At 38.8% G+C, this 14,891-nt stretch overlaps 1 protein-coding gene across 6 annotated transcripts in view; it reads left to right on the top strand.

The window, feature by feature from the left end:
- Positions 1-14,891, top strand: part of slit2 (slit homolog 2 (Drosophila)) — a 277,680-nt gene that overhangs the window by 227,928 nt on the left and 34,861 nt on the right. For all 6 annotated transcript variants that reach the window (XM_061916190.1, XM_061916184.1, XM_061916214.1 and 3 more), the window contains 6 exons: positions 6,155-6,287; positions 6,585-6,653; positions 6,813-6,884; positions 8,797-8,868; positions 8,960-9,031; positions 11,682-11,845. In XM_061916190.1, the coding sequence (XP_061772174.1) occupies positions 6,155-6,287; positions 6,585-6,653; positions 6,813-6,884; positions 8,797-8,868; positions 8,960-9,031; positions 11,682-11,845 (582 nt within the window). The remainder of the gene's footprint in view (positions 1-6,154; positions 6,288-6,584; positions 6,654-6,812; positions 6,885-8,796; positions 8,869-8,959; positions 9,032-11,681; positions 11,846-14,891) is intronic.

The raw sequence follows: 14,891 nt of genomic DNA, 5'->3' as shown, positions 1-14,891 counted from the left end.
TACAACAATCACTAATACACCCCCATACCATCACACATGCTGACTACCACACTTTCACCCTACAACAATCACTAATACACCCCCATACCATCACACATGCTGACTACAACACTTTCACCCTACAACAATCACTAATACACCCCCATACCATCACACATGCTGACTACAACACTTTCACCCTACAACAATCACTAATACACCCCCATACCATCACACATGCTGACTACAACACTTTCACCCTACAACAATCACTAATACACCCCCATACCATCACACATGCTGACTACCACACTTTCACCCTACAACAATCACTAATACACCCCCATACCATCACACATGCTGACTACAACACTTTCACCCTACAACAATCACTAATACACCCCCATACCATCACACATGCTGACTACAACACTTTCACCCTACAACAATCACTAATACACCCCCATACCATCACACATGCTGACTACAACACTTTCACCCTACAACAATCACTAATACACCCCCATACCATCACACATGCTGACTACAACACTTTCACCCTACAACAATCACTAATACACCCCCATACCATCACACATGCTGACTACAACACTTTCACCCTACAACAATCACTAATACACCCCCATACCATCACACATGCTGACTACCACACTTTCACCCTACAACAATCACTAATACACCCCCATACCATCACACATGCTGACTACCACACTTTCACCCTACAACAATCACTAATACACCCCCATACCATCACACATGCTGACTACAACACTTTCACCCTACAACAATCACTAATACACCCCCATACCATCACACATGCTGACTACAACACTTTCACCCTACAACAATCACTAATACACCCCCATACCATCACACATGCTGACTACAACACTTTCACCCTACAACAATCACTAATACACCCCCATACCATCACACATGCTGACTACAACACTTTCACCCTACAACAATCACTAATACACCCCCATACCATCACACATGCTGACTACAACACTTTCACCCTACAACAATCACTAATACACCCCCATACCATCACACATGCTGACTACAACACTTTCACCCTACAACAATCACTAATACACCCCCATACCATCACACATGCTGACTACCACACTTTCACCCTACAACAATCACTAATACACCCCCATACCATCACACATGCTGACTACAACACTTTCACCCTACAACAATCACTAATACACCCCCATACCATCACACATGCTGACTACCACACTTTCACCCTACAACAATCCGGATGGTTCTTTTCCGCTTACGTCCGGAGGACACGATGTCCACAGTTTCCAAAAACAATTTGAAAAGTGGACTCGTCAGATTACAGAGCACTTTTCCACTTTGCATCAGTCCATCTTAGATGAGCTTGAGGTCAGCGAAGCCGGCGGCGTCTCCGGGTGTTGTTGATAAATGGCTTTGGCTTGGCATTGTAGAGTTTTAACTTGCACTTACAGATGTAGAGACCGACTCTAGTTACTGACAGTGGTTTTCTGAAGTGTTCCTGTGGTGATATCCTTTACACACTGATGTGGCTTTTTTGATGCAGTACCACCTGAGGGCTCCAAAGTGTGTAATATCATGGCTTACGTGCGGTGACATCTCCAGATTCTCCGAACCTTTTGATGATATTACAGAGCGTAGATGGTGAAATTCCTTACTTTCTTGCAATAGTTGCACTGCAAAAACTGAAATCTAAGTAAGATGAAATATCTCAAATAAGGGTGATATTTGCTTATTTTCTGTCTGGTAAGATAATTCTTCTCACTGAGCAGATTTTATGTTAGAGTGTTTTACTTGTTTTAAATGATCTCAGTAAGATACTACAGCTTGTTTCCGGCATTTTATGACCTATTTTGAGTAAAATATGCTTGAAACTATTTTTGTCCAAGTGTCCAAAACACACCCAGCAATGGTGCACAGGAAGGCGGGGAAGAAGAGGGGTAAAAGGCGGCCAGATGTTCAAAAGTCCCAATTGTGTCCTAAATACCTCCCCGGGGTTCCAGTCCCACGAGTCCCGCCGCCGGCCACACAAGTCCTGGGATACAAAAAATGTCCAAAACGCACCCAGCAAAGTCCCACGGGAAGTAGGGGGGAAAAATGAGAAAAGTCGGCAAAAGTCCCCCAAAATGTTCTAAATACCTACCCAGGTTCGAGTCCCAACCGGGTTCGAGTTTGAGTTTGAGTGCACACTCGAACCCGAGTGGGACTTTTGAACATTTCCCCGACTTTTCTCACTTTCCTCCCCACCTTCCCGTGGGACTTTGCTGGGCGCGTTTTGGACATTTTGGGCATCCCGGCCGACGGCGGAACTTGTGGGACTCGAACCTGTGTAGGTATTTTGAACATTTTTGGGACTTTTGCTGACTTTTCCAACTTTCATCCCCTCTCCCCATGGGACTCGGCTGGGTGTGTTATGAACATTTAGGGCATCCTGGGACTTGCGCGGCCATACATAAGATTTTATGTTAGAGTGTTTTACTTGTTTTAAATGATCTCAGTAAGATACTACAGCTTGTTTCCGGCATTTTATGACCTATTTTGAGTAAAATATGCTTGAAACTATTTTTGTCCAAGTGTCCAAAACACACCCAGCAATGGTGCACAGGAAGGCGGGGAAGAAGAGGGGTAAAAGGCGGCCAAAATGTTCAAAAGTCCCAATTGTGTCCTAAATACCTCCCCGGGGTTCCAGTCCCACGAGTCCCGCCGCCGGCCACACAAGTCCTGGGATACAAAAAATGTCCAAAACGCACCCAGCAAAGTCCCACGGGAAGTAGGGGGGAAAAATGAGAAAAGTCGGCAAAAGTCCCCCAAAATGTTCTAAATACCTACCCAGGTTCGAGTCCCAACCGGGTTCGAGTTTGAGTTTGAGTGCACACTCGAACCCGGGTGGGACTTTTGAACATTTCCCCGACTTTTCTCACTTTCCTCCCCACCTTCCCGTGGGACTTTGCTGGGCGCGTTTTAGACATTTTGCGCATCCCCGCCGGCGGCGGAACTTGTGGGACTCGAACCTGTGTAGGTATTTTGATCATTTTTGGGACTTTTGCTGACTTTTCCAACTTTCTTCCCCTCCCCCCGTGGGACTCGGCTGGGTGTGTTATGAACATTTAGGGCATCCTGGGACTTGAGCGGCCATACATAAGATTTTATACTTGTTTTAAGTGTTTATGTCCTAAATGATCTCAGTAAGATATTACAGCTTGTAGCTGAGATTTGATGACCTATATTGAGTAAAACATGCTTGAAACGAGAATATCAAATGTTGCAAAGCTGTGTCATCAACATTCACAAGTATAAAACTACTTTTTAAAGTAAGAATTTCTTATTTCAAGAATGTAAAACAAAATCATGACTTTGACACAATTGTTTCTCATATTAAAACCGATGAAAGCCAAATAGACTTTGCCATTTTTATTTTAATGAAACAATAGAAAATTCGTACTCGTATACTGTAGTAGTACACTTGTTATTAGTGAGAATATACTTATTTTGAGGTATTTTTGGGTTCATTGAAGTTAGTTAATTTTACTTGTTTTGGAAAGTCTTGACAAGCCAAATTTTCTTGTTCTATTGGCAGATAATTTTGCTTAGTTCAAGTCAAATACTCCTCATTTTTGTATTTTTTTTTCTTGTTTTTGAACACTGACTTTTTGCAGTGTGCTTGAGAAATGTCCTTCTTAAACAATTTGCTCAGGCATTTTTCGACAAAGTGGTGACCCTCGCCCCGTCCTTGTTTGTGAACGAGTGAGCATTTCCCGCAAGCTGCTTTTGTACCCACCTGTTCCCAATTAGCCTGTTCCGTCACGCCCACGGGATCGTATTTGGTTTTTGTCATGTTTGGTTTTATTTTTTTGGACAATCAGTTCCTGTTCCTGCACTTTCTTGTTTTGTTGCCATAGCAACTTATTAGTTTCACCTGTCATGTCATGCACTTCTTCAATCACTGGTATTATTTAAGCCACATTTACCAGGTAGTCAGCCTGGCAACATCACCTCCATGCTGCTTTTCTCATACCCTTGTCACAGTAAGTTTTTCTTCTTGTTCATGCCACAGTGCAAGTTTTTGTTTCATGTTTATAGTTAATTGGCTCTGTGCTAGTCTTTTGTTTCATAGCCCAGTTTTTTGTACCGCCATTGTGCGCGCTCCTGTTTTTAGTTTTAGTGTTAAAATAAAGATGTCTTTACCTTCACGCCATTTCCACTCCATTGGCTTTGCACCTCGGGAAAACAACCCACGTCCAAGTCCAAGCTTGACATGTTCACCTGTGGGATGTTCCAAATAGGTCTTTGACGAGCATTCCTCAACTTTCTCAGTCTTTTTTGCCACCTGTGCCAGCTTTTCAGACACATGTTGCAGGCATCAAATTCCAAATGAGCTAAAAAATAACAAAGTTTCTCAGTGTGGGCGTGAAATATCTTGTCTTTTCAGTCTATTCAATTGAATATAAGTTGAAAAGGATTTGTTGTATTCTCTTTTTATTTACAAACCCCGTTTCCATATGAGTTGGGAAATGGTGTTAGATGTAAATATAAACAGAATACAATGATTTGCAAATCCTTTTCAAGCCATATTCAGTTGAATATGCTACAAAGACAACATATTTGATGTTCAAACTCATAAACTTTATTTTTTTTAAATAATCATTAACTTTAGAATTTGATGCCAGCAACACGTGACAAAGAAGTTGGGAAAGGTGGCAATAAATACTGATAAAGTTGAGGAACGCTCATCAAACACTTATTTGGAACATCCCACAGGTGTGCAGGCTAATTGGGAACAGGTGGGTGCCATGATTGGCTATAAAAACAGCTTCCCAAAAAATGCTCAGTCTTTCACAAGAAAGGATGGGGCGAGGTACACCCCTTTGTCCACAACTGCGTGAGCAAATAGTCAAACAGTTTAAGAACAACCTTTCTCAAAGTGACATTGCAAGAAATTTAGGGATTTCAACATCTACGCTCCATAATATCATCAAAAGGTTCAGAGAATCTGGAGAAATCACTCCACGTAAGCGGCATGGCCGGAAACCAACATTGAATGACCGTGACCTTCCATCCCTCAGACGGCACTGTATCAAAAACCCACATCAATCTCTAAAGGATATCACCACATGGGCTCAGGAACACTTCAGAAAACCACTGTCACTAAATACAGTTGGTCACTACATCTGTAAGTGCAAGTTAAAGCTCTACTATGCAACGTGAAAGCCATTTATCAACAACATACAGAGACGGCGCCGGCTTCTCTGGGCCCGAGATCATCTAAGATGGACTGATGCAAAGTGGAAAAGTGTTCTGGGGTCTGACGAGTCCACATTTCAAATTGCTTTTGGAAATATTCGACATCGTAGCATCCGGACCAAAGGGGAAGCGAACCATCCAGACTGTTATCGACGCAAAATTGAAAAGCCAGCATGTGTGATGGTATGGGGGTGCATTAGTGTCCAAGGCATGGGTAACTTACACATCTGTGAAGGCACCATTAATGCTGAAAGGTACATACAGCTTTTGGAACAACATATGCTAAGCGCCGTCTTTTTCATGAACGCCCCTGCTTATTTCAGCAAGACAACGCCAAGCCACATTCAGCACGTGTGGCTTCGTAAAAAAAGAGTGCCCGCCTGCAGTCCAGACCTGTCCCCCATGGAAAATGTGTGGCACATTATGAAGCGTAAAATAGGACAGCGGAGACCCCGGACTGTTGAAGGACTGAAGCTCTACATAAAACAAGAATGCTAAAGAATTCCACTTTCAAAGCTTCAACAATTAGTTTCCTCAGTTCCCGAACGTTTATTGAGTGTTGTTAAAAGAAAAGGTGATGTAACACAGTGGTGAACATGCCCTTTCCCAACTACTTTGCTAGTGTTGCAGCCATGAAATTCTAAGTTGATTGTTATTTGCAAAAAAAAGATAAAGTTTATGAGTTTGAACATCAAATATGTTGTCTTTGTAGCATATTCAACTGAATATGGCTTGAAAAGGATTTGCAAATCATTGTATTCTGTTTATATTTACATCTAACACAATTTCCCAACTCATATGGAAACGGGGTTTTGCACAACGTCACTGGTGTTGATATCTGGGGTCAGTATGACAAAGATGTCATGTGACGGATGCTCCCCAGGTGATGGCGACAGCAGCTGTTCGCCGGTGCTGAGGTGTCCGCCGGAGTGTTCCTGCCTGGACACGGTGGTGCGCTGCAGCAACAAAGGTCTCAGCACGCTGCCCAAGGGCCTGCCTGTGGAAACCACCGAGCTGTGAGTCCGTGGAATAGAACAAACTGTATATATTTATTAGCATGTGGGAAAATGAGACATCACCATGCTGGATGTAAAAAAGCAAATGGTCCATTTTCCACATTTCAGTCCTCCGGCTGTGATGAATATATGTGTATTGGACTCTAATAGGACGCCTATTAAAGGTTTATTATGGCTGCTGCTGGAATGACGGCGCACGCCGCTGGAGATGAAGAATTTCCCCCCGCGTGATTAAATACTTTCTTTTCTTCCGTCTCGCTCTCTCTCTCTCTCTCTCCCCCTCCCTCGCCCCGTCAGGTATCTGGATGGGAACCACTTCACTCAGGTTCCCGTGGAGCTCTCCGACTACAAACACTTGACGCTCATGTAAGTGCGGGCGCTGTCTGCTTCTGCAGTGGAAACACAACACGGGCGTGCATGGGCGCCAACACTAACCCCGCGCTGTGTTGGTTCGCTGGGAATGTGCAGAAAAGTGTGTGTTTTCTAACGTGTGTGTGTGTGTGTGTGTGTGTGTTTCCTTTGCAGTGATTTGAGTAACAACCAGATCAGCACCTTGTCCAACCACAGCCTGAGTAACATGTCCGAGCTGCTTACCTTGTGAGTGTCAGTCCCTTTCTGGCATTTAAAGTTACATTTAATTTAGTTTTATTTTATTTTATTTTATTTTATTTAAATTTATTTTATTTTATTTTATAAATTAATTAAATTAATTAATTTAATGAATATAATTAATTTAATTTCCTTTAATTAAAAACTCTAGAAAGAGGTTCCGCAGCATCCGTAGCAGAACCTCCAGGTTCTGTAACAGCTTCTTCTATTTTATTTTATTATCCATCCATCCATCCATCCTTTTTCTACCGCTTATTCCCTTTTGGGGTCGCTGGGGGCGCTGGCGCCTATCACAGCTACATATCTTATTTTATTTTATTTTATTTCATTTTGTTCATTAATTCACTTAATTTATCTAATCAAATTTAAATTAAATTGTATTTAATTAAAAACTCCAGAAAGAGGTTCTGCAGCCTCTGTAGCAGAACCTCCAGGTTCTACAACAGCTTCTTCCATTTTATTTTATTTTAATTTATTTTATTTTATTTTATTTTATCAATTAATTCAATTAATTGAATTAATTAATTCAATTAATTGAATTAATTTAATTTAAATTAAATTGCATTTAATTAAATACTCCAGAAAGAAGTTCCGCAGCCTCTTTAGCAGAACCTCCAGGTTCTGCAACAGCTTCTTCCATTTTATTTTATTTTATTTTATTTTATTTTATTTTATTTTATTTTATTTTATTTTATTTTATTTTATTTATTAAATTAAATTAAATTAATTAATTTAATGAATTGAATTAATTTAATTTAAATTAAATTGCATTTAATGAAATACTCCAGAAAGAAGTTCCGCAGCCTCTTTAGCAGAACCTCCAGGTTCTGCAACAGCTTCTTCCATTTTATTTTGTTTTATTTTATTAATTAAATTAAATTAAATTAATTAATTTACTGAATTGAATTAATTAAATTGTAATTAAATTGCATTTATTTAAAAACTCCAGAAAGAGGTTCCGCAGCCTGTGTAGCAGAACCTCCAAGTTTTGTAAAACCTTCTTACCATTGCATTTATTTTATTTTATTAATTAATTTAATTTAATTAATACATTTTATTAATACAATTTAATTTAAAACTCCAGTTTCTGTAACAGCTTCTTCCATTTTACTTTATTTTATTTTATTTTATTTTATTTTATTTTATTTTATTTTATTTTATTTTATTTTATTTTATTAACTAATTAAATTAAATTAATTAATTTAATGAATTGAATTTAAATTCAAATTAAATTGCATTTATTTAAAAACTCTAGAAAGAGGTTCCTCAGCCTCCATAGCAGAACCTCCAGGTTCTGTAACAGCTTCTTACCATTGTATTTATTTTATTTTATTTTATCTTATTAATTAATGTAATTTAATTAATTTATTTAGTACATTTTATTAATACAATTTAAATTAAATTGCATTTAATTAAAAACTCCAGAAAGAAGTTCCGCAGCCTCTGTAGCAGAACCTCCAGGTTCTGCTACAGCTTCTTCCATTTTCTTTTCTTTTCTTTTATTAATTAATTAAATTCAATTAATTAATTTAAAAAATTGAATTAATTGAATTTAAATTTCAATTAAATTGCATTTATTTAAAAACTCCAGAAAGAGGTTCCGCAGCCTCCGTAGCAGAACCTCCAAGTTCTGTAACAGCTTCTTACCATTGTATTTATTTTATTTTATTTTATTAATTAATGTAATTTAATTGATTTAATTAGTACATTTTACGGCAACAACAGGTGGTGTGTTCCATGTTTGACCACACAAGCCCGTGTGTGCACCTTTGAAACTGGAATGCGCTTTTTATCGCTGCATTTTTGTTTTGGCGTGTGAGGGGGGGGTTAAAAAAACAAGAAAAACCCTTCTCCTGCTTCTCCTTGCCAACGTGTTGTTTAATTTGTGTCCAAAACGAAGCATCCTGAGCTACAACCGCCTGCGCTGCATACCGGTGAGGGCGTTCGACGGACTCAAGTCTCTCCGCTTGCTGTGAGTCCGGAGTTCAAGTTCGTTTCGAGCAAAAACACGGAAGGAACTTCATCATTCTGGCCTTTTTTTCGCTCTTTTTTTTATCCCCCAGGTCTCTTCACGGCAACGATATATCGCTGATACCAGAAGGAGCTTTTAAAGACCTGTCGTCACTTTCCCACTTGTAAGCAAAACACATGAAATAATGCATCATAATCTGGGCCCCCAAACACAAGGGCCCCCCATCTCACCCCAAACCCATACACACACACTAGCCAACTTTCGGCGGCCCTTACAAAAAAGGTGAGAAACAGTTCAACGCTGGGGAGGAAGGGTGGTGAGTAAAAAAATTATTATGTCCCTGGAGAGGGGGTCCAGACTGAGGCCAAAGAAAAAAAAAACTCATATCCAATTGCACACATAAACATGTTACATAGAACCAACAAGACTTGCAACAGAGTGGAGGGAGTGGGGCTAAGTAAGTGTCGATATTAGCTGTGTTAGCCTACTATCAAAATGTCTTTAAAAGTCTTATGTAAGTGTTATAACAGGGGTCACCAACATTTTTGAAAGCAAAAGCTATTTCTTGGGTACTGATTAATGCCAAGGGCTACCAGTTTGATACACACTTAAATAAGTTGCCAGAAATAGCCAATTTGCTCAATTTACCTTTAACTCTATGTTATTATTAATATTTAATGATATTTATCTTTGTGGAAACACTGATCATCTTAATGATTTCTCACAATAAATATATATAGAAACAGATTTAAAAAAAAATTAAAAATGGTATTTCTATCCGTCATTCCGTCGTACTTTTTTTTTTCCTTCTAAGGAAGATTTTTTTTTGTAGAGAATAAATGATGAATTAAACGGTTTAAAAGAGGACAATCTGGAGAAAAATGAAAATTTAATTTTGAAACATAGTTTATCTTCAATTTCGACTCTTTAAAATTCAAAATTCAACCAAAAAAAATTAAGAGAAAAACTAGCTAATTTGAATCTTTTTGAAAAAATTAAAAAAATAATTTATGGAAAATCATTAGTAATTTTTCTGATTAAGATTATTTTTAGAATTTTGATGACATGTTTTAAATAGGTTAAAATCCAATCTGCACTTTGTTAGAATATATAACAAATTGGACCAAGCTATATTTCTAACAAAGACAAATCATTATTTCTTATAGATTTTCCAGAACAAAAATTTTAAAAGGAATTCAAAAGACTTTGAAATACGATTTAAATTTGATTCTACAGATTTTCTAGAATTGCCAGAATTATTTTTTTTATTATTATTTTAATTATAATAAGTTTGAAGAAATATTTCACAAATATTCTTCGTCGAAAAAACAGAAGCTAAAATGAAGAATTAAATTAAAATGTATTTGTTATTACTTACAATATAAAAAAATATATATTTGCTTGAACATCGATTTAAATTGTCAGGAACGAAGACGAAGGAATTTAAAAGGTAAAAAGGTATATGTGTTTAAAAACCCTAAAATCATTTTTATGGTTGTATTTTTTCTCTAAAATTGTCTTTCTGAAAGTTATAAGAAGCAAAGTAAAAAAAAATGAATGAATTTATTTAAACAAGTGAAAACCAAGTCTTTCAAATATTTTCTTGAATTTTCAAATTCTATTTGAGTTTTGTCTCTCTTAGAAATAAAAATGTCGAGTAAAGCCAGACCAGCTTGCTAGTAAATAAATACAATTTAAAAAATAGAGGCAGCTCACTGGTAAGTGCTGCTATATGAGCTATTTTTAGAACAGGCCAGCGGGCGACTCATCTGGTCCTTACGGGCGACCTGGTCTTGGTGACCCCTGTCTTATAATGAAGGCAACACTTTAATTATGTTTTTTTTTTTTTTAGCTGGTTACTTTGAGTGTGAGACATTTGCACACATTTGTTTGCCTCCACAATCTGTAGAAAGGGTGGTCCCCACAAGTCCTGAACAAAAACTTGGTCCCCATTCCAAACGATAACTGTGTGTGTGTGTGTGTGTGTGTGTGTGTGTGTGTGTGTGTGTGTGTGTGTGTGTGTGTGTGTGTGTGTGTGTGTGTGTGTGTGGCAGTGGTCATTTTACCCAAACTTGTATGCCTCCACAACCTGTAGAAAAGGTGGTCCCCACAAGTCCTGAACAAAAACTTGGTCCCCATTCCAAACGATAACTGTGTGTGTGTGTGTGTGTGTGTGTGTGTGTGTGTGTGTGTGTGTGTGTGTGTGTGTGTGTGTGTGTGTGTGTGTGTGTGTGTGTGGCAGTGGTCATTTTACCCAATTTCTTGTATGCCTCCACAACCTGTAGAAAAGGTGGTCCCCACAAGTCCTGAACAAAAACTTGGTCCCCATTCCAAACGATAACTGTGTGTGTGTGTGTGTGTGTGTGTGTGTGTGTGTGTGTGTGTGTGTGTGTGTGTGTGTGTGTGTGTGTGTGTGTGTGTGTGTGTGTGTGTGTGTGTGTGTGTGTGTGTGTGTGTGTGGCAGTGGTCATTTTACCCAATTTCTTGTATGCCTCCACAACCTGTAGAAAAGGTGGTCCCCACAAGTCCTGAACAAAAACTTGGTCCCCATTCCAAACGATAACTGTGTGTGTGTGTGTGTGTGTGTGTGTGTGTGTGTGTGTGTGTGTGTGTGTGTGTGTGTGTGTGTGTGTATGTGTGTGTGTGGCAGTGGCCATTTTACCCAATTTCTTGTATGCCTCCACAACCTGTAGAAAAGGTGGTCCCCACAAGTCCTGAACAAAAACTTGGTCCCCATTCCAAATGATAACCAGTGTGTGTGTGTGTGTGTGTGTGTGTGTGTGTGTGTGTGTGTGTGTGTGTGTGTGTGTCAGGGCTCTGGGCGCCAACCCCCTGCACTGTGACTGCCACATGCAGTGGTTGTCCGACTGGGTGAAGAGCGGCTACAAGGAGCCCGGCATCGCCCGCTGCGCCGGGCCCGGCGACATGACCGACAAACTGCTGCTCACCACGCCCTCCAAGAAGTTCACCTGCACAGGTACGCGGGTCTCTTTCCGACTACACACACCTAGGGAGACACTGTGGGACGTCAGAGACGACAACTTAGGGCGCCATTCCAATGCGTCCTCATCTGTGCCTCATGACGAGCGCGCCGCGGGCCAAGCCCACATGCGCTCTCTCAGCTGACAGCGCGCTCGGACACGCCCCTGCCGGCGCTGAGAGCAGCACGCCCACGCAGCTACAAGCCTGCAGACGATTACCTTTCTACACACCTGGAATTGATGAGGGCGAGCTGCTTAAAAGACCAGTGGACCCAGGGATCCTCGCGGGAACTTAGTTTCTCATATGGTGAACCGTAAGCAAATTTTACCCGCCGCCTGGCCACCCACCTCCCACCCTAGGGGCTGTTCCTCAGTCAGCAGGAAGCGTCTGGCATCCGCTTTCGAAGGAGGGGGGATAGTACTGGTAGCTGCGTGGGCGTGCTGCTCTCAGCGCCAGCAGGGGCGTGTCCGAGCGCGCTGTCAGCTGAGAGAGCGCAAGTGGGCGTGGCCCGCCGTGCGCTCTTCACGAGGCACAGATGAGGACGCATTGGATTGCGCCCTGGCCGTGACAGTGAACTAGTGAACTACATTTATATAGCGCTTTTTCTCTAGTGACTAAAGCGCTTTACATAGTGAAACCCAATATCTAAGTTACATTTTAAACCAGTGTGGGTGGCACTGGGAGCAGGTGGGTAAAGTGTCTTGCCCAAGGACACAACGGCAGTGACTAGGATGGCGGAAGCGGGGATCGAACCTGCAACACTCAAGTTGCTGGCACGGCCGCTCTACCAACCGAGCTATGCCACCTCAGCCACATCCTTTTACCTAACCCTCCCTACGCCTGGCTATAAAATGCGTCAACAAAGTAGCTTATATTTTCTTACTAAATTGGACAGAAAAAAATATATACAATAGGAAGGGGACTCATATGCGGTTGACCTGACACATGAAGCGTGACAAATTTAAATATCTTAAAATGGGTTTTGTGGCAATTCCAACTTTGCCTACAGCGGGAGTTACTCTAAGAGTGGCGCTTTCCATCATTTTCAGCAGACTGCATTGCAAAATAATTAAATTGTCCCGCTCCCTTTTTTCCTTTTACGCAAAATCCACTTCAAAATGGGGCCACAGGAATCCTTTCCCTAGTGTATGCACTGCATGAAATTGTACACCTTTTGTACTTTAACAGTATCCACCATTACAACAAATATTATACTTTTCATTTTTTGGGTCCCCAAAAAAAAAAAAGGAAAAGAAATATCTGTTTGACATATGATTTTCAAAGCAAATTTTCACTTAGCTTTTGCATTGTAAAAATGACAATAGATTGTTCGGTAAAATTTATGATATTTTTTTTTACAGCTTTTTACTTTAAATTGAAAAAAGTACCACAGCTTTTTTACAGTAAAAAAATCTGCACTGCCAGTTTTTTACTGTAAAATCTACAATGTTTTACAGTGTATTACTGTAAATGGAGGAATACGGTACCACATTTTAATAGTTTTTATAATAAAGAACTTGCAGCTCAGTTGACAGAATAAAAAAAAACTACGGGTGCTGTTTTTTTTCCTTTAACACAATATTTTGTAAAAACCACCATAAATTTTCCAGTAAAATTCTGCCATTTTTTTCCCGTAAAAAAAACTGTTTTTCAATTTACCGTAATAGGGTGTACCCCGCCTTCTGCCGGAATGCAGCTGAGATAGGCTCCAGCACCCCCCGGGATCACGAAAGGGACAAGCGGTAAAAAATGGATGGATGCATAGATGTTGTAAAAACCTCCATAAATTTTACAGAAAAATTCTGCCATTTTTTCCCATAAAAAAAAATGTTTTTCAATTTATCGTACTAGGGTGTACCCCGCCTTCTGCCGGTATGCAGCTGAGATACAGAAAAATTCTGCCATTTTTTCCCGTAAAAAATAAAAAAAAATGTATACATTTATCGTGATATGTTGTAAAAATCAATCAAATTCAGCAATTTTCCTGTTAAAAACTGTTTTCCATTTACAAGTAATATTTTGTAAAAACATAAATTTTACACTAAAATTATGCAATTTTTCCCCGTAAATTTTTTTTTTCAATTTACTCTAATATGTTGTCAAAACCACCATAAATTTTACAGTAAAATTCTGACATTTTTTCCCGTAAAATATGTTGTTTTCATTTACAGTAGTATGTTTTAAAAAACTCCATAAATTTTACAGAAAAATTCTGCCATTTTTTTCCCGTAAAAAATAAAAAAAAATGTATACATTTATCGTGATATGTTATAAAAATCAATCAAATTCAGCAATTTTTTTCCTGTTAAAAACTTTTATCCATTTACAAGTAATATTTTGTAAAAACACTATAAATTTTACACTAAAATTATGCAATTTTTCCCCGTAAAAATTTCTTTTTTCAATTTACTGTAATATGTCGTCAAAACCACCATAAATTTTACAGTAAAATTCTGACATTTTTTCCGTAAAAAATTTTGTTTTCATTTACAGTAGTATGTTTTAAAAACCTCCATAAATTTTACAGAAAAATTCTGCCATTTTTTCCCGTAAAAAATAAAAAAATGTATACATTTATCATGATATGTTGTAAAAATCAATAAAATTCAGCAATTTTTTTCCTGTTAAAAACTTTTTTCCATTTACAAGTAATATTTTGCAAAAACCCCATAAATTTTACACTAAAATTATGCAATTTTACCCCGTAAAATTTTTTTTTTTCAATTTACTGTAATATGTCGTCAAAACCTATCTAGCTGAGATAGGCGCCAGCGCCCCCCGCAACCCCAAAAGGGAATAAGCGGTAGAAAATGGATGGATGGATGGATGTCGTCAAAACCAGCATAAATTTTACAGTAAAATTCTGACATTGTTTCCCGTAGAAAACATTGTTTTCATTTACAGTAAAATGTTTTAAAAATATCCATACATTTTACAGTAAATTTCAGCCATTTTTTTCCCATAAAATAATGTTTTTTTTCAATTTACAGTAATTTGTTGTAAAAACCACCATAAATTTTACAATTAAATTCTGCCATTTT

The sequence above is a fragment of the Nerophis ophidion genome, linkage group LG01 (genome assembly GCF_033978795.1).
Source record: "Nerophis ophidion isolate RoL-2023_Sa linkage group LG01, RoL_Noph_v1.0, whole genome shotgun sequence".
Classification (NCBI taxonomy): domain Eukaryota; kingdom Metazoa; phylum Chordata; class Actinopteri; order Syngnathiformes; family Syngnathidae; genus Nerophis; species Nerophis ophidion.
This window is presented reverse-complemented; position numbering and strand designations above follow the sequence as displayed.